The sequence below is a fragment of the Octopus sinensis genome, linkage group LG4 (genome assembly GCF_006345805.1).
Source record: "Octopus sinensis linkage group LG4, ASM634580v1, whole genome shotgun sequence".
NCBI classification, from domain to species: domain Eukaryota; kingdom Metazoa; phylum Mollusca; class Cephalopoda; order Octopoda; family Octopodidae; genus Octopus; species Octopus sinensis.
The window spans coordinates 23,080,718-23,106,561 of NC_043000.1; the positions used below are offsets into that span (position 1 = coordinate 23,080,718).

The 25,844-nt window shown below is 39.0% G+C and overlaps 1 protein-coding gene across 1 annotated transcript in view; it reads left to right on the forward strand.

Moving 5' to 3' along the window:
* Positions 1 to 25,844, forward strand: part of LOC115210407 (inhibitor of nuclear factor kappa-B kinase subunit epsilon) — a 90,537-nt gene that overhangs the window by 17,196 nt on the left and 47,497 nt on the right. Inside the window, exons 2-9 of the mRNA XM_036501907.1 lie at positions 8,970 to 9,239; positions 12,278 to 12,418; positions 15,102 to 15,231; positions 19,090 to 19,177; positions 20,634 to 20,724; positions 22,102 to 22,256; positions 23,756 to 23,866; positions 25,007 to 25,186. Coding sequence (XP_036357800.1) covers positions 9,138 to 9,239; positions 12,278 to 12,418; positions 15,102 to 15,231; positions 19,090 to 19,177; positions 20,634 to 20,724; positions 22,102 to 22,256; positions 23,756 to 23,866; positions 25,007 to 25,186 — 998 coding nt within the window. The 5' untranslated portion in view covers positions 8,970 to 9,137. The remainder of the gene's footprint in view (positions 1 to 8,969; positions 9,240 to 12,277; positions 12,419 to 15,101; positions 15,232 to 19,089; positions 19,178 to 20,633; positions 20,725 to 22,101; positions 22,257 to 23,755; positions 23,867 to 25,006; positions 25,187 to 25,844) is intronic.

A 25,844-nucleotide genomic window follows, 5' to 3' on the forward strand; every position in this document is an offset into this window, starting at 1 on the left:
CCTTCAAACAAAAAAAAAAAACTCCACTGCCCCGGGTGAGGCAGTGATCTTTAAAATATGATAATTTATTACATCTAATTCAGTATAGTGATTGAGTGGTATTTTAAATGATAATCATTGAACCAAATGCAATTATAGCAAGTTTAAAACTCTTTTCATACAAATCCACCTGAGTCTACATTGTTTAATGTGTTCATCTTTAGATCATATCATTCAGAATTGTTGTAGCATCAGACAAATAGCTGCCCCTATATACCGTATTTTAACATGTATAAGGAACCCTATTTTATCAAAACTTAGGTTAAAAAAATATGGGAGTTTCTTATACATGGATAGTATTATAATCCCTTACAACACCATTTTTCCAAATTTTAAGCCCCCCAAAATTAGGGGTTTCCTTATATACAAGGGTTCCTTATACATGTTAAAATACAGTAATTCTGCCTCTTTACATTCAGTGTTCAAACCCTACCTAGGTCAACTTTGTTTTTTGTGTTTTCATGGTCAATGAAGTACCTATTGAGTACAGGAATCCATAGTGTTGACTAAGGCCATCATCATCATTGTTTAACGTCTGTTTTCCATGCTGACATGTGTTGGATGGTTTGACTGAGGTCTGGAGAGCCAGGAGGCTGCACCAGGTTCCAATCTGATATAGCAATGTTCCTACAGCTGGATGCCCTTCCTAATGCTAACCACTTCGAAAGTGTAGTGGGTGCTTTTTATGTGCCACCAGCGCAGGAGCCAGCCAGGCGGGCCTGGCATCGATCACATTTGGATGCTGCTTTTTAAGTGCCACTGGCACATGAGCCAGTTGGGGAGGGAGTACTGGCATCAGCCATGATTGGATGGTGCTACTTACGTACCACAAGCATGAGAGCCAGTCAGGCAGACCTGGCATTGACCACATTTGGATGATGATTTTTACATGCCACCGGCATGGGAGCCAGTCTGGGGCTACTGGTATTGACTACATTCGGTTGGTGCTTTTTACGTCCCACCAGCACAGGGGCCAGTTTGGTGGACCTGGCATCGACCACATTCCTCTCTTTAAATTGCTAGCCTTGTGCTGAAATCATAAAATATTAAATCACAACCTTTTGTTGTAAGAATCTTTGAATCTTTTGCACAGATATAGCTGTGTAGGTAAGAAGCTTGCTTTGCAACCACATGGTTTTGGGTTCAGGCCTACCACGTGGCACCTTGGGAAAGTTACCCCAAGTCAACCAATGCATTGAGTAAATTTGGTGGACAGAAACCATGTGGAAGCCCATGGCATATATGTATGTGTGTGTGTCCTCACTCCAAACACTTAACTGAGTGGGATGTTGGTTTATTGCAGGTTTCAAGTTAGTTTTGAGGGAAGGGGCAAGGTCATCACATCAACCACCAGTGCTAGACTGGTACTGTATTTTATTGACCTCAAAAGAGATGAAAAGCAAAGTTGACCATGGTCAGATTTGAACTCATAATGTAAAGAGCCAGTAGAAATACTGCTTAGCATTTTGTCCACCATACCATTCTGCCAGCTCACTGCCCTGCATATCTATTCTGTTCCTTTTTTTTTAATAGACAAAAGTTATTTGAAGGAGATTTGGCTGCTACTTCTAGTAAGCCAGGCAACTATGTGGAAGTGCTCTCATTGTCTTAACAGCCAGTGTGGTGTTGTTTTTGTTGCTTAACCCTTGATCAGCCCTGACTGAAGAGAACTAGAAGACATTCAAGTCATGACCAACTTGTTTACGCGTATAAAGAGGCAGAATTACCATATTTTAACGTGTATAAGGAACCTCCTAATTTGGGGGGGGGGGTTAAAATTTGGAAAAATGGTTTCATAAGGGATTATAATACTATCCATGTAGGAAATAGGTAGAAAATTCGAGCTGGATATGGCTGGTTTAAATGCTACAGGGTTCATATATGTGTGTGTGTGTATATATATCAATATGTAAGGGTAAGATCCAGGGATCCAAGTGTTGGAAGCTTGTCTAATGTATTTGTTTTTATTTGAGATGATATAGTGTGATTCGAGAGAGATTTGGCTGTTATTTATAACAGACATTGATAAAGCATTTTTTTTACTTGCCTGTATCTAGATTTATCTCTGGAAAATAACGTAGCACTCCTGTTTCATTGTTGCTTAATTAAATGCAGGAAGGATGACAAAGTTGTTAGTGATATGCTTCAACAAACCCCCATAACAATATCTAAATCTTTTCAAATATCTCCTGTATAATAGCATAGACTGTGAATAAAAACTGAAGCAAAATAAATATCTGAGGTTAAGGTGAGGCTAAAACCCAATGTTCTACATATGTGCTCGCTCACACACTCATTAACTTCTACAAGGAAAAGATTTTTCCTTATAAAATTTAATAGATTGTACTCCACTAAAAAGTATTGAGTAATTCTTCAGTCTAATGTTGAATTGTTTTTATATGTAACTTGACATAAAAGCACACTTTAGCCCTTTAGTGCTCAGATTGCTCTGTGAAATGTAAAGCTTATTTATTCATATCATTTGGAATTAACCATGTATGATCTTATAGTCTTGCGATTTGAATGGTCTGAATATTATTTATAAAATGTTATCGTGGGATGGGTGTGAGAGGCTGGACCTGGCCTGTTTGAACTTAAAATAGGTAGAAAATTCTGGCTGGATATGGCTGGTTTGAATGCTACAGGGTTCATATATGTGTGTTGTGTGCATGTGTAACTGGCATCCATGCTAGTGGAGCACTAAGAGCACTATCCAAGCATGATCATTGCCAGAGCAGCTAACTGGCTTCTGTGCCAGTGGCACATAAAAAGCACCATTCGAGCATGATTGTTACCAGCGTGGCATTACTGGCACTTATGTTGGTGGCACGTGAAAAAAAAAATTGAGCAAGGTCATTGCCAGTGCCGCTGGACTGGCTCCTGTGCAGCTGGCACATAAAAAACACCATTTGAGCATGGCCATTCCCAGTACCACCCGACTGGCCCTTGTACCAGTGACACATAAAAGCACCCACTACACTCTCGGAGTGGTTAGCATTAGGAAGGGCATGCAGCTGTAGAAATTCTGCCAGATCAAGATTGGAGCCTGGTGCAGCCATCTGGTTCGCTAGTCGTCAGTCAAATTGTCCAACCCATGCTAGCATGGAAAGCGGACGTTAAAAAATGATGATGTAAGGGTAAGATCCAGGGATCCAAGTGTAGGAAGCTTTTAAACTTCAAGCAGTCCATGACAGGTATATGATGAAGAACAATAACAATTCATTGGCATCAATTCCTTGCCCCACAAGGAAATTTGATAAGCTGAAAGTTTGTGTATAGCTCACAGTTAGCAACCACTGTTACTACAGATGCGAATAAAACACCAAATTGAGGGAGAGGAATGGGCATAATTCAGGCATATGTTTCTTAGCTAGATGATCCTCGGATGTAATAATTACTCGGTAAAGGGTACACAGCTTAGCTCATCATCAAGCTGAGAATACCTTAATTAGATATAGGTTACATTGTCACTTAGAAATTTTAAGTGCAACAATATAACCTTCATTTAATTAAGGTATTCTCAGCCTGATGATTAGCTCAGTTGTGTACCCCTTGCTGAGTAATTATCAGCTAAGGGACATATGCCTGAATTAAGCCCATTCCACTCCCTCAATTTGGATAATCCTTATAATCTTTCTATGTTTCTGACGAAGAGCTCTGCTCGAAACGTTAAATCCTCCTTTTTTCTTTCCTTTTCTGAGTGTCCAATAGCACTGTACTCCGTCTTCCCTTCCTTGGACCTTTCCTTTTTCTATGTTTCTGACAAAGAGCTCTGCTCGAAACGTTAAATCCTCCTTCTTTCTTTCCTTTCCTGAGCGTCCAATAACACAATACTTGTTCCACGTCCTCGCGTTGTTGACATTTTGTTAGGGAGAGTGTTGAGTAAAACAGCTTATGGTACTTGACCCAACTTCCTGTACTCTGAGTTCAAATCCAAATATCAATCAAAGCTGTGGATGTGTAGAACTGTTAAACCGCCAGACAGGATGTCTTGCAGTTTGTGTTCTGATGGCAATGATGCCAAGCTTTTACAGCCTTGCTTTATTCCTGTACATCACCAATGCCATGGACAGAAGAAACATGCATGTACAGACAACTGCTAGTCTTCCATACACACCACACACACACACAAAAATCTTATTTGGGCCAGCAGCTTAGAGAGGAATCTGTCAAGTGCAGAAACCCATGGTCAGCTATGACTGAAGGAGGCCTTTGTATATCTAACTGGAAAAAATATATAGAATAGAGATATTGTCCACATTATGTTACAACCGTTTCCATATAATGATTATTTATTTACATCATTATGTATTACATGATCTTGTTACATAAACAGACCATTTCATCAGGCATATTTCTACTATTGACAAATGTACTGATCTGTGAATAATCAAATAGCACATTGCAAGAAGAGTGTTTAGAAAACATTAGGTGTCCCTCTGCATACTAATTGAGGGGAGAGATTAATTTAAATTTAACCAATCAACTGGCATTATCAGTTGAGATCTAACAGTAAGAGGGCAGCCTTTCAAAAAGACTAAAGAAGGGCTAGTTTAAGTCTACTAATTAACCAATAAATGCTTTTTCTGATCAAGCAAAATCAATATTAATTTGAAACTAAGGGGACCTGTGAATATTTCACAGAATTAATGGTAAACCTATTAGTTTGTTAGAGACAGTATAAAGCTGGTGACAAGAGATGGGCATTCAGTCCAGTTGGCTGTCTCTCCATCTATTTTGGTATCATTGCTTTTCCTCTACATTTCAAGAATACTCATTTACAGCTAATGGGCTGGAGCAACATGAAATGAACGCATTGCATTACCTGATCTGGGAATTGAAACCATGATCTGGCTATTGTGAGTGCAACACCCTTACCACTAGGCCATGTGACTTTGTGTTGGTCCCCCAAATTCATATTCCATTTGATATATTCATCAAACCCATGCAAGCTGGAACAAAATGGGTATAAATATGAATGAATCTTTTAGAAACTTGTAAGGGCTTATATTTTCGGCATTTCTATTTCATTCAGAACCCTACAGATGCTACTCTTCAGATACCTTATTGAGATAAACTGACACTAGGTGGGAATGGTGAAAAATGAAATGAATCATCATCATTTGATGTCCATTTTCCATGCTGGCATGGGTTGGACAGTTCAACAGGAGCTGCACCAGGTTCCATTGTCTGTTTTGGAATGGTTTTCCTAACACTTTACAGTGTTCTAGGTGTTTTTTTCTGTGGCACCAGTACCAGTGCTTCTATGTTTTCACCACAGCCTCTGAAATGACGCGCTGTGGAGAGCATCTTTTTAGGAAGAAAAATTATGAAATTTCCTTTTTTTTTTTTTTCTTTCTTTTTATTATTATTTTTTTTTTTTTACACTTCACCACCTCGCTCCGGACCAATTTGCAATTTTGCTCAATTTTTTTGGCACTGCTCACTTAAAAACCATGGGAGAAGCCCTTTTGGTTAAAAAAAAGTAAATATTTTCAGATGAAAAGGTGTGTAATTTAAGGGAGATTTGGCTGTTGTTTCTAGCACATCCCACGACCACCTTCCTCGTTTCTTCGTTACTCTCACATATATTTATGCTTTTCAATATTTTCTCTCCAGAAGTAACACATGCGCGGTCCATTGCTAAAATATAAGCAACAAAAACAAGTTGTAATTTAGATTTTTAAGCCTCCGCCCGCACGCACACCGAACCAAGCGAGGCCGTGTGTATGTGTAAGAAAAGTGGAGGTGCAATGGCCCAGTGGTTAGGGCAGCGGACTCGCAGTCGTAGGATCGCGGTTTCGATTCCCAGACCGGGCGTTGTGAGTGTTTATTGAGCAAAAACACCTAAAGTTCCACGAGGCTTCGGCAGGGATGGTGGTGATCCCTGCTGTACTCTTTCACCACAACTTTCTCTCTCACTCTTACTTCCTGTTTCTGTTGTACCTGTATTTCAAAGGGCCGGCCTTGTCACTCTCTGTGTCACGCTGAATATCCCCGAGAACTACGTTAAGGGTACACGTGTCTGTGGAGTGCTCGGCCACTTACACGTTAATTTCACGAGCAGGCTGTTCCGTTGATCGGATCAACCGGAACCCTCGTCGTCATAACCGACGGAGTGCTTCCATGTGTAAGAAAAACAGCGTTATTTCTCACTTCCTAAGAGCCTATCAACGAGGTCATGCGGTGCTGTGCAAGGGAAATAACCCCCATCGATTTAAGTGCTAAGGGACATAACCTAACAACTATTTATACTGAACTGCTTTCAGACAGTTTTTCTAAATATTTATACTGAATTTGCATTAAAATTCGCGAGACGAAACGAAACACTGTGCGCCACCACCATCGCCATCATTCCGCCCCATTTGGCTCTGTTTTCAAATAAGAAATCAAGGATTTAAACTCGTTTCTGAGTTAAAATACAACTTGAGCCAATATTGTATTTAGGCGCAGTTGTGCCTATGCGTTAAGAAGTTTACCTCCCAACTACATGGTTCTGGGTTCCGTCCCACTCCGCAGCACATTGGGCAAGAATTTTCTTCTGTGTTCATATATATATATATATATAGGGGTGGTCGTTATGCCCCCGTAGCTTAGCGGTTCAGCAAAAGACACAGGTGGGGGTGGTGTTGTAATTTGTCTGACTAAAATTCCTCAAAGTGGTGCACCAGTATGACTACAGTCTAACGACTGAAACACATATAGATAGAGAATTCAATGGGAGTCAACAACATAATAATCAGCTATATAAATGCTTGGTTATATTCGACCTGGTGGTAGCCCAACTTGCAAGAAATAGCTGGCAAATCTCCTTTGAGTCACACCCTACAATTTTAAGGAAATGGAGAGAATATTCATTTATACCCTAGATTTGATTTTAAGTCTACAGGATGAAGGTTGATCTGGGCTAAATAACGACTAAGATAAAATAATCATAAATGCCCTGATGCAGCACCAGGCAGTAGCTCTCACAGCTCCTTATCTTAACTGATTGGAAGTGTTAACATGTGCATGTAAAATATTTTTTATTGCCCACAGGGAACTAAACATAGGGGGGACAGACAAAGGGATTAAGTCGATTATATCGACCCCAGTGCGTAACTGGTACTTATTTAATCGACCCTGAAAGGATGAAAAGTAAATTTGAACTCAGAACGTCACAGCAGACAAAATACTGCTAAGCATTTCACCCGGCGTGCTAACAATTCTGCCACCCTGTAAAATATTGCAGATTTGCTTGTCAGTTTCCTAACCTTAACCACTTATGCATGTCCCTTAGTGGCTGATAATATGTGCATCTCTGGTGGGGGAGCATCATAGCCATGTGTTGAGAGGGATTCTTGGGTGTTTGAATTATTCATCTTGGGAACATGGATATTTCATTCATCAAACTTAACCCTTATTCAAGGACCTTTTGAATGGGATGGGATACTTGACCTGAAGAAAATTCTAACTGGGCCCCACCTGCAAAGTCATGCACTGTTCATCTTGATATTAGGCCACCATTTCGTGCACATATGGTTGTGATACATATACCTGGTGTACCCTTATTAGATGCGTAGTCACGATGGGTACATTGGGATTTGTACTCCAGCACACTTTGATAGCATGCACTGCTCTCTAAATCAATAATAATAATCCTTTCTACTTAGACATAAGGCCTGAAATTCTGGGTGAAGAGAATAGCTGATTACATTGACCTCAATGTTTAACTGGTACTTACTTTATCAACTTTGAAATTATGAAAGGCAGAATTCAAACTCAAAACATAAAGCCAGAAGAAATGTTGCAAGGCATTTCACCCTGCATGCTAATGATTCTAGCACCTTATTGTATACAGTGCTCAGGTACTCATTAGAAAACATTATATTTATAAGATGGAGCAGAAAGCAGACAAAATGTCAAGTAAAGAAAGAACCTAGGGGAAAATAGAAGTACATGCACAGAATGAAACACAAGAACATCGAAAAGTGAGCATTACAAGAGTCATGAGAGCACAGATGCATCAGGAGTAGTGTTGGTGAATTTCAGGAAGCATGGAACTTTTGAAGATGCTATGTGGTCTGGTTGCTGGGGTCATGCACTCTCTGCAGAAGCCCCTTGGTGCCACTATTCTATCTCCCAGAAGGTGAAGTTCTGCATCTGCAGCACATTGGGCTGCTCCTTTCTTCTCTCTGGAGAATGTGGCCCATCATGAAAACTTTTGTAAAGAGGATCAATGACTTCAATAGCAAAGCCCTGTGAACCATCAAGAGCATTAGATGGTACTGTCACATTTCCAACAAAAAACTGTGCATGCATCAGCTCACAGCTTTCTGCCTCATAGCTATTTGTTGTATGTGCCGATATGGACATGTCCTCTACCTCCTTCAAATCTAATGATCCTCCCATGGCCTTAAATAAATATCTGTTCCACTACGTGCATAAAGAAACACCACTAAGAAATAACAGCTTAAAACAAATGTCTACACCACAAAGAATGCATCATAAAATGGCTTGTGAAGTTGTACGTTCTATGATGAAAAGAAAAAAGAACACATTCCATGAATTTCCTCCAGACTGTAATTATTTCCATTTTTAATGAAATGTCTCACTTCAGAAAATGTTTATACTATGCTGATGGTTTCTAAAAGGAATGAAATAGTGCTAGACATGATTACCAACATCTAGAAATTTTAAGTACTTTGTATTAAGTGAACAAAATTAAGTATGTGAATTTTATGCATCTTTTTCTTTATAATTCCTTAATTTCAAATTTATAATCCCGCTTCATTGTATGATGAAATGGTTATCTCCCTGGAACTGTTAGGGGGAACCACATGTACTTTTTGCTCATTTAAGGTAAAGATTATAACAAAACAACTGTCAAGACCACTGTCTTAAAAAGTTTAATTTCCATTTATTTTTTCTTCTCTTTTTTTTCATTCCAGGGGTCCCAAACCCAAGCATCCCCAGATCAAACCAGTACCAGGAGAACAGTAACATTACCAAGTGTTTGACTATGATACAGAAGTCTATATGTGAGCCCCATGCTGAGTAAAAAGATAATTAAGAAACTGTAGAATTTAGTACTGGCTTCATAGTATATTTTATATAAAATGGCTCAAAAGCAGATGCTGAAAACTACACATCATATTTACTTTAAGGAGGACTTGGTGGCACATGGTTCAACTTGTGAAGTTTACAAAGGTTATAATAAGGTAAGACATTAGGTCTTCTGTTTTTATGTCTGTGTACATGTGTGAAGATGTGTGGCTTAGTGGTAAGGGTGTGGTTTATTTTCTTTGCAGTAGCAGTTGGCACATTTCCTTCAACCTGATCAATCTGGTAGGTATCTAAGAGATCAGTAGCGAATTTTTTGCTCTCTTTCAGAATAGAGTGAAGTTTTTTTTTGGTCTTACATGTTTTTCAACAAGTTTTAGCATCCAATCATTGGTTGTTTCAAGGTATTTGGCCAGTCTGATTGTGGTAGTTTTGTACGTAAGTTCAAGCTGGATCAAGCCTCGACCTCCTTGAGCTCTGGGAAAGTAAAGACGATCCACATCTACCTTTGGATGGTGCATCTTATTACAAGTCAGTAGCTTGCGGATTTTTCTATCAATTTTCATTATTTTACTGGTATTCCAGTTAAGCACATTGAAGCTATAAAGAATAACTGGGACTGCTAAGGAATTTATGGCTAACACATTATTATATGTACTCAGCTCAGACTTCAAGACTGCTCAAACTCTTCTATAACATTCCTTCCTAACCTTCTCTTTCATGTTTGCATGCTGGATACCAGAGCCTTCATTTATTCCTGGTTGTTTATAGGTTTGTTCCTGCTCAAGTTTGTTTCAACATCTAGTTTGATTGAACTTGACTTTACCAATTTCCCTTTCTTAAAAGTGGCTTTGGCACACTTTTCAAGGCCAAACTCCATCCCGATATCATCACTCAATCCTTTCACAGTATGTAGTAGTCCTTCAAGCTGTTCATCATCTTTGCCATATAGTTTTAAATCATCCAGATAAAATAGATGGCTTATTTTCCTGTTGTCAATTTTGTAGCCATACCCTGTTCTATTCAGTTCACTTGAGAGTGGTATTAGTGCTATGCAGAAAATTAGTGGTGAAAGTAAGTCACCTTGGAAAATGCCACAGTTTATGCTAATATTATTTGAGTGCAATACTCCATTAGAATGATATAATTGGAGCTTCATGTTCCATAATGACATATTGTACTTTAAAAAATCTGAAATCACAGGAGAAATTTTGAAAATGTCCAGCGATTTCAGAATTCACGAATGTGGTATGCTGTCAAAGGCTTTTATTATTATCATCATCATCATCATTATTATTATTATTATTATTATTACTTTTTTTTTTCTTCTTTCAAATTTGCTTCCATTTCTTGCCGAGTGTCTTCCCGACTCCTAGGGCAAAGAAACTCATAGTATACATTGGTAGGCCATTAAACCAAACTCAATAGTTCGTTCATTTTTTTTTTTTTTTTAAGTTAAATTAAAATACATGAGCAGCAACAGTTCTCACATCGACAATGCTCTTCTCAATACGTGTGATGTACCAGTTAAGACAATCTTTTGCACTTCTTGCAGGGATGGTAAGCCAGGGATCATTCTCATATAATTTTCGGTTCCCTTCTTGATCATTCCTAGTGCTCCTACGATCACTGGTATTGTAACTGCCTTGAGATGCCACATTTTCTCAATTTCAATGAGTAGGTCTTTATATTTTCTGAGCTTGTCAAACTCTTTCGCTGAGATATTATGATCACAGGGGATGCTCATGTCGATCAATAAGCAAACTTTATTGTTTTGGTCTTTCACAACAATATCTGGTTTATTAGCCTTAATGGTTCGGTCTGTATGTACTGGAAAGTCCCACAGAATGGTTACATTTTCTCCTTCAGTTACAGCCTCAGGGTGGTGATTATACCACTTGTCGGCAGTTTTGATATTGTAATGCCGACTTATTAGCCAGTGTAGATATTGGCCAACTCTGTCATGTCTTAATTTATACTCCACTGGAGCTAAGACTTTACATCCAGAGATTAGGTGGTCCACTGTTTCAATCATGTCGTTGCAGAATCGGCATTTTGGGTCTGCTCCATTTTTCATCACATTGGCCTGGTAGTTCCAGGTTAATAGGCTTTGATCTTGAGCAGCCAGGATGAAACCTTCGCTCTCTGCTTTTAGCCCTGAGCTCCGTAGCCACTGATGGGTTTGCTTCTGGTCAACATCAGCTTGTTTGCTGCAGGTCACATATTTGCCGTGCAGAGGTTTCTCCTCCCACCTATCAGCCAATTGCTCGTGCGCTTTTTTCGTTGCCATTATTTTCACCTTCTTTGCAACAATAATTGCCGTACTTCCCTCAGGTTGTTCTGTTTGGGTATCCTGTACGAGATCAATAGCAAATTTTTTGCTTTCCTTTATGATAGAATGAAGCTTCTTTCGTCTCGTGATTTTCCACGAGCTTTAGCATCCAGTCATTCGATATTTCGAGATATTTGGCCAGTCAAATTGTGGTTGTTTTGTAAGCTAGTTCAAATTGGATCAGGCCTTGACCTCCTTGGGCTCTGGGAAGGTAAAGGCGATCTACGTCTGCCTTTGGGTGGTGCATCCTATTACAACTCAGCAGCTTGCGTATTTTCCTATCTATATTCTTTACTTCACTCATATTCCAGTTCAACACATTGTAGCTATAAGTAACAACTGGAACTGCTAAGGAATTTATAGCTAACACCTTGTTACGTGCATTTAGTTCAGATTTCAGGACTGCACGAACTCTCCTATAACATTCCTTCCTGATCTTCTCTTTCATGCTTGCATGCTAAATACCAGAGCCTTCATTTATCCCTAAATATTTGTTTGTTTGTTCTTGCTCAAGCTCTCTTATGACTGTGTCAACATCTAACACGACTGAATTTGTGGTCTTCACTTTCCCTTTCTGGAAAGTGGCCTTGGCACACTTCTCAAGTCCAAACTCCATCCCGATGTCATCGCTGAATGCTTTCACAGTGCGCAATAGGCCTTCAAGTTCATTATTGTCTTTACCATAAAGTTTTAAGTCATCCATATAAAATAGATGGCTTATTTTTTTATTGGCAATTTTTTTATTATTATTATTATTATTATTATTATTATTATTATTATTATTATTATTATTGTTGTTGTTATTACTATTAATTTTGATTTGATAACACCTATATTTCTTATTGTTTCTTCTCTTTTTTCCAGTTGACTGGAGAAGTACGTGCACTAAAAATACTCAACGTCCAATACCACAAAAATATGTCTGTTTCTTTCCAAAGAGAAACAGAAGCTCTTCTCCGACTTCAACATCCCAACATAGTCACATTTTACTCTGTGGAAAGTGAGGTAATGTATCTGTTGCATCACATAGCATTATTGTTATTATCATTATTTACCAGTTTCAACCATTGGACTACCCCCATGCTGGAGCACAGCCTTCAAAGGTTTTCAGTTAATCATATAGACTTCAGTGTATTTTTTCAATCTTCTATTGTAGCATCAGGCCAACCAAAGTCTTGTGAATAAATTTAGTAGACAGAAACTCAAAGATGCTTAATCTGTGTACATTTACTATAACTTCTGCTGTCCATCTTTTCTGCACAGCCACTTATCACCTCCTCCCTCTTTAACTGATATTTACTTCTGACCACACCCCCACCTTTGTTCATCATTCGCTACAATCATTCCTACCTCCATCTCTGACTGGAGTCACATAGCCTAGTGGTTAGAGCAGCGGACTCGTGGTCGAGGGATTGTGGGTTCGAATCTCAGACCGGGTGATGTGTGTGTTTATGAGCGAAACACCTAAGCTCCACGCAGCTTTGGCAGAAGGTAATGGCGAACTTCTGCTGACTCTTTCGTCACAGCTTCCTCTCACTCTTTCCTCCTGCATCTTGCAGCTCACCTGTGACGAACCGGAGTCCCGTCCAGTTGGGGAACCTATACGCCAAGGAAACCGGAAAACCAGCCCTTGTGAGCTAGGCATGGCTCGAAAAGGAACAAAAACAAACCTCTATCTCTAACCATCTGTCACTTTCCTCTCATTCTCTTATGAACTTACCCACCCCATTCTTCCCAATCCTCTCTCCTTATTCTCTCTAATACTCGCCTTTCTTTTGTCTCCCTTCCAGCAATTTCTACCAACCCTCATACAGTGTTCCTCTATAGCAGAACACCTGTGCCTGTCCCTCTATCATACATTAGTCTTTCAGCAGTTGGCATGAAGCTTCCTTCCTCAACACTACGACCTCACTGGTGCCAGTGCTGTGAAAAGGCACCTAGTGTACTCTGTAGAGTGGTTGGTATTAGGAAGGACATCCACCTGTAGAAACTATGTAAGCAGAGACTGGGACACAGTGCAGTCCTCCAGCTCATTAGATCCTACCAAACCATCCAACTCCTGCCAGCATGGCAGACAGCCGTTAAGTGATGATGGTGGTGGTAGTGGTGGTGTTGGTGGCAGTGGTGGTGACAGCGGCAGCAGTGGTGGTGGTGCTGTTGCTGATGATGACAATGTTGTTATCATTTCTACTCACCCTTACAAAGTTTTAAGAGCTTGTTCAGCCAGTGATGTGTTACTATTATTTCAGACCTACAAATGAGCTTGAAATAGCAACCAAATCTCCTACAAATAGTACCACAACAGTCTTAAATAAAGGGCAGATAACAGGGTGTGATGGGTAAATTGTTGCCATTTTTTTTTTATTTTGCACTTGCACATTGTTTCTTTTTGATTTTGTTGACTACACAGTATAGTAGGGTCAGTTGGACACTGTCTGTGAGAAAAACAGCACCATGACACTATTCACTCTGCCAGAAATTTTGGAAATGACATGCTATACTGGTTGGCATTTGTGCCAGAATCTCCAATACAAACATTTCAGAGTGTTTGGGTGTCAATCTGAGGACATGTACCAAGAGTGATAAAAATCAAACATCCAGTCAACATCATGGTGTTTGGAGTGATCACTGGTGATAGTGACCTTATGCTTCCATTCATCTTCCCACACAGTCTCAGACTCAACATGGAGACTTACATCAAGTGCCTGGAGGAGGTAGTACTGCCCTGAGTCAAGAGGGTGGCTACTGGAAGACCTTATGTCTATCAACAGGATTCTGCATCATGCCACACAAGCAGGAGAATCCAGTCATGGCTGTCAGATAATTTCTGCAATCACATCACCCCTAACATCTGGCCACCTAACTCCCCCTTGATTATTATGTGTAGAGAGCACTTGAGTGAGAGACCAACAAAACTCCTTATAACACCAAAGACCAACTGAAGGCAGGGATTATGGCAGCATTCACCAACTTAAACAAGGAAACTGTCCAGAAGAGTTGCAAGAGATTCTGAAGTCGTCTGGAGGCCGTGGTTGGAGCCAATGGCAATTTTATTGAATAAACTTTCTCTTTATTATTTCAAGATATTTTTATCCAATATTGGTAAATATATCTGTTAAAATGAGATGTCAGTGTTATTTTCATTTTTGCGTAATTTAGACAACAGTTTATTCACCACACCCTGTATATACTGTCGTTAGCAATGTTTACTCATTGTTGAGAATATTCCCAAGATTTTGGAGACTAGGTCCACAGTTTACTAGTGAATTTACACAATGTGGAATAGGAGTCACTAGTTCACTCCCTATAGTGATTGATTTTCAAAGCCCCTTGTTTCCTTAGCATGATTGTGCTGAGAGGATAAGTGGCTTGGTTGAGTAGTACAGAGAGATGGTAGCACCACAGTCAGTCAGGGGTTACTTTGGCACTAACGTTTAATATCTGAGGAATTAATGACATGATCTGTATAGAATTAGTTCTAGGTGCTTGCCACTCTCCAAAATATGGGATGGTCACAACTGGAGTGCCTTCAATCATAGATCTGTTTGCTCAGAGTTGACTCAGAAGCTTACTAACAACCATAACAGCAACTATAATTTCTCTAGCCATTTTTAACTGCTATAGTATATAAATATATATGTTTTAATAAATACATACTATAATAAACAAATATATATGTTTATTACAGAACCTTAGAGGAAATCAAGTTTTGGTCACAGAATTCTGTAGTGGTGGAACATTATCAAGCTTCTTAAGGGAACCAGAAAATTACAATGGTTTGAGTGATGAGGAATTTTTAATATTTTTTCATGATATTGGTAAGTACTTCTTTGTCAAAGCCTATTTGCTATGTAAGATTTTACCCTTTTGATACCAACCCATCTGGACTACAGCTGGTTCTATAATATAAAATTCATTATAAAATAAATGAAATTGAAATCTTCCTTCAAAATTTTGTATTAGGTGCAGGAGTGGCTGTGTGGTAAGTAGCTTGCTTACCAACCATATGGTTCCGGGTTCAGTCCCACTGCGTGGAACCTTGATCAAGTGTCTTCTACTATAGCCTCGGGCCGACCAAAGCCTTGTGAGTAGATTTGGTAGACAGAAACTGAAAGAAGCCCGTTGTATATATATGTGTGTGTGTGTGTATATATATATGTGTGTGTGTGTGTGTATGTTTGTGTGTCTGTGTTTGTCCTCCCAACATCGCTTGACAACCAATGGTGGTGTGTGTTTACGTCCCCGTAACTTAACGGTTCAGCATAAGAGACCGACAGAATAAGTACTAGGCTTACAAAGAATAAGTCCTGGGGTCGATTTGCTCAACTAAAGGTGGTGCTCAAGCATGGCTGCAGTCAAATGACTGAAACAAATAAAAGAGTAAAGAGTTTATGTTCCAAACACCAGCTTACCATGTTTCATCATCATCATCATTATTTATTGTCTGACAGAAGTTTGACAGGAGCTAACAAGCCAGAGAGCTACACCAGATTCTAATTGTCTGTTTTAGCATGGTTTCTATGGCTGGATGCCCTTCCTAACACCAACTACTTTACAGAGTGTACTGGGTGATTTTTACATGGCACCAGCATGGGTGCTTTATGTGTCACCAACACAGGTGCTTTTTACATGGCACCAGCATGGGTGCTTTATATGTAGCACCAGTACAGGCGCTTTTTACATGGCACCAGCATGGGTGCTTTATATGTGGCACCAGCACAGGTGCTTTTTACGTGGCATGAGCACAGGTGCTTTTTACATGGCACAAGCACAGGTGCTTGTTATGTGGCACCAGCATGGGTATTTGATAGCATAAAAGATACCTCAATTTCAGCTACACATACTCTTTTACTTGTTTCAGTTATTTGACTGTGGCCATGCTGGAGTACCACCTTTTAGTTGAGCAAATCAACGCCAGGACTTATTCTTTATAAGCCTAGTACTTATTCTATCAGCCTCTTTTGCCGAACCGCTAAATTATGGGGACATAAACACACACGCACACACACACACACACATATATATATATACATATATATGATGGGCTTCTTTCAGTTTCCGTCTACCAAACCCACTCAAGGCAAGTAGAAGATACTTGCCCAAGGGGCCACGCAGTGGGATTGAACCCAGAACCATGTGGTTCGTAAACAAGCTACCTACCACACAGCCACTCCTATGCCTATAACATATTCAGAAAAAAATGGTTTTAGTACATCGAAGCATGTAATATGGACTCAGCTTTATATACAGACCCAGGGGACAATTTTAAAAAAGTTTGTCTTATATACCATCAAAGACTGTAATTTTGACAAGGTTATTTTCCTAAATTTTTCACTATTCTCAAAATTGATTAAATCAAAGATGGTGTATTTCAACCAAAATGTGTTAATGAAAGGGTTACGAAACAGTTGTTTTTTTCTTTTTTATTTATGCGCCCTTTTCAAGCCTATCCTGGCTCATGGGCCTGGTTTCCCAGTTTCTGTGGCATATGTGTTCTCCCCAGCTGGACGGGATGCCAGTCCATCGCAGCATTACTCAAGAAACAGAAGAAAGACTGAGAGAAAGTTGAGGCGAAAGAGTACAACAGAGGTCGCCACCACCCCCTAGCAGAGCCTCATAGAGCTTTTAGATGTTTTCGCTCAATAAACACACACAACGCTCGGTCTGGGAATCGAAACCGCGATCCTCCAACCGCGAGTCCGCTGCCCTAACCACTGGGTCATTGCACCTCCACACGAAACAGATATAATAAAGATTATGTGCTAAAAGATATTGAACATAACTACTGGCAAGCTTTTGTGATATTTGTGTCGACTTATTGTTCATTATTTTAGTTCCTGATAAACGTAGTGTCTGTTTGTATATTTGCTCTTGTGAATATTAAATTACTGTACATGATAGCATAAAAAATGCATAGGCATGTTTGACACTCCCTGATTTTAGCAGTATGTATTCAAGGAAAAGTTTTTTAGTTCATTAAAGCATGTAATATCGGCCAAACTGCGCATGTAGGACATGGTGTGATTTTCAAGACATTTTTATAGAAAAAATGCATTTTATATGCTATCAAATACTGTGGTTTTGGTGTATGTTTACACATTTAAGCATGTTTTAGTTTTGTTGGGAAAGAAAGGGTGAAGAGTTAATGCTCAAAATTATGAGCAAATATGGATCATAGTTTGTCTATTTTTTCATTTTTATTACTGTCTCATCAGCTTGAACTTATAACAACTAGTTATAAATGCAGATTTTTAAAAATCCAGTTACCACAGCCATATAATATTTATAGTTCAAGGCAATTAAATGATGTTGGCTCATTTTGCTTAAGTAGAAATAGGGCAACAGGTAGGTACAGTTCACTGCAGCAAGTTGTATGAGACCACAACCTATCAAAATACTCAATGTTTTGATAGTGTGCATTAGATAGATTGATGTTTCTATGTGTGTTTGTGTTAGTGTCCCCCTGCCTTGACATCATGTAATAGTTGTAAATGAATGCAAAAAACAACTAGGCTTCTCTCTCTAACATTTTACGTAATTCAGCTTCCATAATTGAATGAGTGAAACACAAAATAAGAATTTTAAAAGAAGCATCTACAAGATTGACTGTCATCAGCCAGGTTTTTCGTTGTCCAGGCTGATCTGGAACCCAACCTAGGCCCCCATATCTACGGCGTTTGCCGCTGGAATAAGGAGTGGTTGGAGATCATGCGGTCGTTAGCCTCAAATCGCCCGGCCTGGTCGGCGTTTGTGAGAGATGCAGCATTGAGGATGAATGAAGCCAGCTCAACCCACCCCGGGTGAATGCTGTAAGAAGAAGATCTACAAGATTAGTTTTTAAACATCAAATGGCATTAGGGATCCACCAGATTAGAATAGTCAAAGGACCCCAAAAGTAAAAAAATGGTTGAGATCACTGGTTTCAAGGCTCATAACCTCCCATATTTTATACAGCCATTGGTGTGATACCAGTGAAGTTAAGTAGGTGATTGTGCTGCCTTCGTGTAGCTGATGTTTTACTGGTTTTTGGGAAAGTATTTTTCAGTTGCCATCATGGTTTGGACTGATACACATCATATGTTTGCTGTTGAAATGTTTGTCAACATATAAAATGTGGGTTTTTTTTTTTTTTATGGAACTGGGATGGATGCATATTTTTACTTGTATGGTTATGGAGTGCCAGTTCAGACTGACCATGTTGCTCAGTTTTCCAAGTTAGACCCTGCCATATCCTCTTCACTGAGGATCCAGCTGGGTTTACAGCTCATGTTGGTCCACCATATGCCACATGGTTATGACAGATGAGGAGATGACTCATGGAGAAGGGGACTGACTGGGATGCTGCTTGAAGGGTTGCCTAGGAGAACCTGAGAATATACCAACAAATGGTGACTGCATCAATGGACTGCAATGGCACATCATCCCCACACCTGATCTGACGTGTACATCTCAAGATTTGGCCTGGTTTCTAAGACTGGATGCCCTTCCTATCACCAATCACTTTGCGGAATGTACCGGTTACATTTAAGCTGAAGGCACACTGGCATAAATAATAGGGTGTAGACTGGGTGCATTCATTGTAGCAATCCATGTTTAACATATTGATTTTTTGTTGTTGTTGTTGTTGTTTGTTTTTAGTTTACTTTTTTTATTATTTGTTTCCGTTATATTACCAGTTTGTGGTATGAAGCATTTACGTAAAAATGGATTTGCACATAGAGATATCAAACCACCGAATATATTGCGATGCCAAAATGAAAGAAAGTAAGTTACATACATGCACACATATACATATATGTATGCATATATACATGCATACATACATACATATATACATATATCTATATATATATATATATATATATATATATATATATATATATATATATGTATATATGTATATATATATATTTATATATGTATATATATATATATTTATATATGTATATATATATGTATATATCATCATCATCATCGTTTAACGTCCGTTTTCCGCGCTAGCACGGGTTGGACAGTTCGACCAGGGTCTAGGAAGCCAGGGGCTGCTCCAGGCTCCAGTCTGATCTGGCAGAGTTTCTATGGCTGGATGCCCTTCCTAACGCCAACCACTCCGCGAGTGTAGTGGGTGCTTTTTACGTGCCACCTGCACAGGTGCCAGGGAGGGGGGTCCGGCATCGGCCACGATCGGTTGGAGCTTTTATATTGTCTCTATAGATTGTATTGTTTTATCTTTGTATGTTAATTTTTTTGTCCTACTTATGTTAATTTATTCAAATGTTAATATAATGTTTATTTACTTGTTTTAATTTAGCCAATATTATGTTACACATTCAGAATTCCCTTAAGCTTGTCTGTACCTATAGAAAGCAGCCTATTTAGCTGTAAAACAGATACCACCTCGTTCTTTAGTAAATTACACAGAGACAGTAACGAGCTTGTAATATATTTCTTCAACAGTTATTAAATACAAGTTTATGAATTTTTAAAACTTCTTAATATGGTCTGGGGACTGCATGACTATTCCAAGTTGCAGTAGTGGTAGTAATCCATTCAGCTATAGGTACACAGCCTAAAATTTGGGGTCAGGGGGTGAATCAATTACATTGACCCCTGTGCTCAATTGGTACTTATTTCAGCAGTCCCTAAAGGCTGAAAGGCAAAGTTGATCTCAGCAGAATTTGAACTCAGAACATAAAAATGGATGAAATGCTGCTAAGCATTTTGTCTGGGGTGCTAACAGTTCTGCCAGCTCACCGCCTTAATAATAATAATAATAATAATAATAATGATAATAATAATAATAATAATAATAATAATAATAATGATGATAATGACAAGAAGTGCATCCAGTCGTAAAATCCTGCCTCAAGATGCTTCCCTGTCTGAACATCTGCTCACACAGAAAGACAGACATTAGATGAATTAATGAATGCAAGACTACAAAGTCAGTGGACGAGCACAGTCAGTTAGATAAACCCAGGTACTTCACTGGTACTTACTTTACCAACCCTAGATCAATAAAAGGTAAAGTGGCTTTATTGAGATTTGAACTCAGAATCTGGAGACCCATGGCCAAATACTACAAAAGTTGAACTGTGATGTAAATTTTAGCTTGTAGAAGTACAAAGGTGTAAAGTTGAGGAGTAGTGGGAGGTAAGAGAATATGAATGAGGAAACCATTCTGATCACTATGCTCTCTAAATCCTGTTCTTCTTTCTAGAACTGTATATAAACTTACTGACTTTGGTTGTGCAAAACCACTTCAAGACGAAGAAGAATTCATGTCATTGGTTGGAACTGAAGAATATCTGGTTTGTTCTTTTTTATTTCTCATCTTTCCTATTTATTTATCTTAAAGATTTTTTTCCCACACGGTTTTAGTTTAGTTATTAGGCACAGATGTGGCTGTGTAGTTAAGAAACTTGCTTCACAACTGCATGGTTTTCGGTTCAGATTATTTTAAACAGGGAATTCGTGTCATTGAACCAGGGGTGCTTTCAGATGGGCTGGTGTAAAAAGAATTATATAGGTGCGGGAGTGGCTGTGTGGTAAGAAGCTTGCTTCCCAACCACATGGTTCTGGGTTCAGTCCCACTGCATAGTACCTTGGGCAAGTGTCTTCTACTATAGCACTATACACAATAATTTCATTTTGCTCAGCGTGCTAACGATTCTGCCAGCCCGCCACCTTAATCACTCAATATTCAGATGGTGCTTTTTGTGTGTGTTAGTATCTTCTTGTTTTCCATCATGGGACAGTTGTAAACAAGTGCCACTGTAATACAAGCAGTGTCCTTCATTTCCAGTTTTCCATAAAAATGTGTCCAACCATAAGGAAAATATTACCTTGGTGGGGGAAACAGTGAGGGTTTGCAACAGGAAGGGTGTCCATCCATAGAAATTCTGTTTCAGTGAATCCCATCTGTTCCATGCAAGTATGGAAAAGTGAAGACATTAAAATGGTGGTGGTGGTGATGGCGGCGGCGATGGCGAGGAGGAGGAAAAGAAAAATAGGAGATAAATAGCTTCATTTGGATGTGAAGTGGTGGGGGTCTAAATTTGTAGAACATCCAGGACTATGAAAAACATGGATACTTACTGAGAAATAAAACCACATCAGTTGTATTTACACAGCATAAATAATGGCTATAGCAGAACTTTCATTTATCAAATCTGAAACACACTATAATGTTATTTATTCTTGTAGTCTTGTATTTGTTCCAGTCATTTGACTGCGGCCATGCTGGAGCACCGCCTTTAGTCGAACAGATTGGCTCCAGGACTTCTTCTTTGTAAGCCTAGTATTATTCTATTGGTCTCTTTTGCCAAACCACTAAGTTACAGGGATGTAAACACACCAACATCGGTTGTCAAGCAATGGTGGCGGTGGTGACAATCACGGACACACAAACATATTCATACATGCATACATACATATATATATATATATATATACAGCTGGCTTCTTTCAGTTTCCGTCTACCAAATCCACTCACAAGGCTTTGGTTGGCCCGAGGCTATAGTAGAAGACACTTGTCCAAGGTGCCATGCAGTAGGACTGAACCCAGAACCATGTGGTTGGGAAGCACGCTACTTACCACACAGCCACTCCTGCAACATTTGTAAATTTTCTGGAGTTTTTTTCTTCTTTTCATTTACTTTCTTCTGATCTTTTCCATTCTTTTTTAGCATCCAGACATCTACCAGTCTGTATTTTTTGAAAGATCAAAGCAGCCATTTACTGTTTCTGCTGATCTTTGGAGTCTTGGTGCCACACTATACCATTCAGCAACTGGAATACCTCCCTTCATACCATATGGAGGTCGTGAAAATCGGGTTGATATGTAAGTATTCCTTTTTTTTTTTGAAAGCATCCTACTTCAAATTGTTCCTGGTTCTTTGATACAAAAAACCTTCCATCAAAATTTCATGTTGATTCAAGTTCCAAACACCAGATTAATAATGGTAGAGTTATTTTGATTAAATTCTTCATGAGGCAGCAGATGTGGTGTGCAAGAGAGACGACTGTGCTTGTATGGTCATGTGATGCCCTTCCTCACACTTTACAACATATAATGGGTGTTTTTTTTCATAGCCCTAGCACTAGTAAGGTCACCATGTAGCTAGCAAGACTACAAACCCTGAGGAAGGTGATTTTATGCTTCCAGATAAAGGGTTAAAGTATGAGAGATGGGATCACAGCAGTATGGGTTTTTTGTAGTAGAGGAGATACATGGCAACTCACATTTTAGAAGAGAGGCTGGAGGTGACTTAGGCAGAAAGATATAAAAATACTATCTTTGCTAATGAGACAGAAGTATTTTCTTTACTAATTAATAAACTCTTTCTCTTTTTGATTGTACTGCTTTTGCAGATTTCTGTGACTCTTTGTCGCCATCCAATTCCATTTTTATGAATTTGAACTGGGAGCTTGAGTCATAATGAATCTTTCAGTAGCTGTGGACACAACCATGGATGCCCCACCCTGCTGGTATTGCAGTTCTTCCCTTGATAGAGCTTGGTGATCCTGACCATTGATCTTCTAGGATTCCTCTGCTCAGCATTAAAGTAAAAACCAATGTTGACTCAGTCGAGCTCTTCTGCTACCTCTTCACAATCCACATGACTTCTTCACTGTAACCCTGGAAGGGTGGCTGAAAGGGTGCTATACCTTGCCAAAGAGCAATCCATAACTATGCAGGGTATGGTCATCACTTCAAAATACCCACATACCCTAATTAATAAAGTAGTTTTCATTTAATGGCTCTAATTTGGTAATTAGTAAACTGCCAGCTGTAAAAATATTTTAGTTTTTGTTACACAGATTCTGACACAACTATCATACTGTTGAGGTCCAAGCTGCCCCCTCACATGCAGATTTGGGCTAACAAGGATCTTCTATATTGTTGCTTGTCTTAAAAGAAATAACAGCCAAATCTCTTTCAAATAACCCCACCCTTTCCTCTTAGGAAATAAAGACGTATTTGATATGATGTTGTCATAAGTACCCTGTACCTGGGAAAATAAGATGGTCATGCAGCTGGAATGCCTTTGATTGTAGATTTCTTCAATCAGGACTAAACAACAACTCATAGAGGTTCAATTCTTGGTCATTTCTTTCATATGTCTTGCACCTTTCCTCGAAATTTTCAGCTGGAAACTACTTTAATGATTCTTCTTCCATGCTTTAACCTTTCCACACCTGACATAAAAACAGTTCTTTCTGCTATAATCACTCTCAGTTACTAAGACCCTTTGGTCTTGCAGATTACATGGCAGCCTCACCAATGCTGGTGCCATGAAAAATAGCACCCAGTACATCCTATGATTCTCTACCTTTCAGGTTTCAAATGTTAACAAATAAACAGTCTGGTGTAGTGTCAGGAATTCAGAAACATCCAGGAGGAGATATTGAATGGAGCAATGATTTACCAGAATCAGCGTCATTGTCTCTGTAAGTAGAATGATTGGAATTCTGGTTTTGCTGCCAATGCTTCTTTTATGATTGTTGTTGTTGTTGTTGTTGTTGCTGTTGCTGTTGCTGTTGTTGTTGTTGTTGTTGTTGTTTTATGTAAGGTGGCAAGTTGGCAGAATTGTTAACACACCAGGTGAAATGCTTAGCAGTATTTCACCTGTCTTTACGTTCTGAGTTCAAATTCCACTGAAGTTGACTTTGCCTTTTGTCCTTTCAGGATTGATAAATTAAGTACCAGTTGCGTACTGGGTCAGTGTAACCAACTAGTCGCCTACCCACAAAGGTCAGACCTTGTGGCTATAGTAGAAAGGATTTATTATTGTTTTATGTCATGATGGGAGTCCAACTCATGCAAGCATGGAAAGCAGACATTAAATGATGATTTTATATTTTGATGGGAATGGTCATTGTTTTGTCTCTTTTGAGTATTTTCAAGCAATGTAACATTTCTTTGTGGCTGGATGCATTTTCTGGAATCATCATCGTCGTCGTCATCATTTAACGTCCACTTAGCATGGGTTGGGCAATTTGACTGAGGACTGGCGAACCAGATAGCTGCACTAAGCTCCAATCTTGATCTGGCAGAGTTTCTACAGCTGGATGCCCTTCCTAATGCCAATCACTCCGTTGTGGACTGTGTGCTTTTAAGTGGCACCTGCACTGATGGGGTCACCAAGTACTTGCAAGACAAAAAAAACTCTTTTGAGAGGGGAGGAGGCATTGGAGGAGGTGATCTTGTGTTGAATAACGAAAGGTTATAGTGAGACAGAGAGACAGAAACAGGTGTCTTGCTGTAGAGGAGGTACAAGGTTACCTGGCCAGAGAGAGAGAGAAAGAAGGAATAAAGAGAGAAACAGGTGCGCTGCTGCAGAGGAAGTACATGGTTACCCAGCCTGAGGGAAGTACGGGAGAAGGGGAGAGAGAGAGTGGGAGACGGCAGGATAAAAATGGTGTATGAGATTGTTATTTTATCTGCCACTTTCTTCATTACTATTTTATTCTTGTAATGGTTTTCAATACTTGGTTTTGGCCATGCTGCAGCACAGCTGTAACAGCAATAATGATATATGAATACATCTGTAGGAGATTTCTTTATATACTTTTTCTTTTTGCTTTCAGTGAACTCAAATTTTTGATCCTTCCTGTAATAGCTGGATTACTAGAAAAAGCCTCTCAGAAAATATGGACATTTGAGAAATTCTTCAGACATGCTGATGAAATCAACAGCATGATTCTTATAAAAGTTGTGGACACCATCAAAGTAGAAATTTTGCATTTGTACTTGAAGCCAACTGATTGGTTTGTGGAAATCTTTAAACATTTTACTTTATTTGCTTAATTAACTCGTTTTTAATATCTTTACCTTTTGACCTACAGATTTCAAAAATAATTTTTTGTAACTAAAGACTTTCAAACTTTGGACACTGGTAGAATGTGTCATATAAAACATGTTTTACTCTTAGCATTTTTGAGAAAAACTTATATTTACGAAGTTATTTCACCTTAAAGTTCTCGTATTTCGGAAATTTCAACCAATCAATGACGTGTATTCAGCTGAATAAAATTACTGCCATTGATTGTCAACAACAAATATCAGTGGTGTATTTTTCGTTTGTCACTGTGATTTATGACATCATTTGTGCATTTGTACTGGTTTTAAGGTTTTAGGGTTAGGGTTAAGGTTTTAGGGTTAGGGTTTTAGGTTTATCGGGTTAGGGTTAAGGTTTTAGGGTTAGGGTTGTCTTTAGTTAAGTTGAAACTCAGAAGGAATAGTGTCAGTTGTTCAGCACCTTAAGTTTAAGAGGGGATTAAAATTATTTTCAAAAATTGCATCGTTGTTTAATGTCCACTTTCCATGCTGGCATAGGTTGGAAGGTTTGACATGGAGCTAGCTAGCAGGAAGCTGTCCTGACTCCAACTGTCAGTTGTAACATGATTTCTATGGCTTGATGCCCTT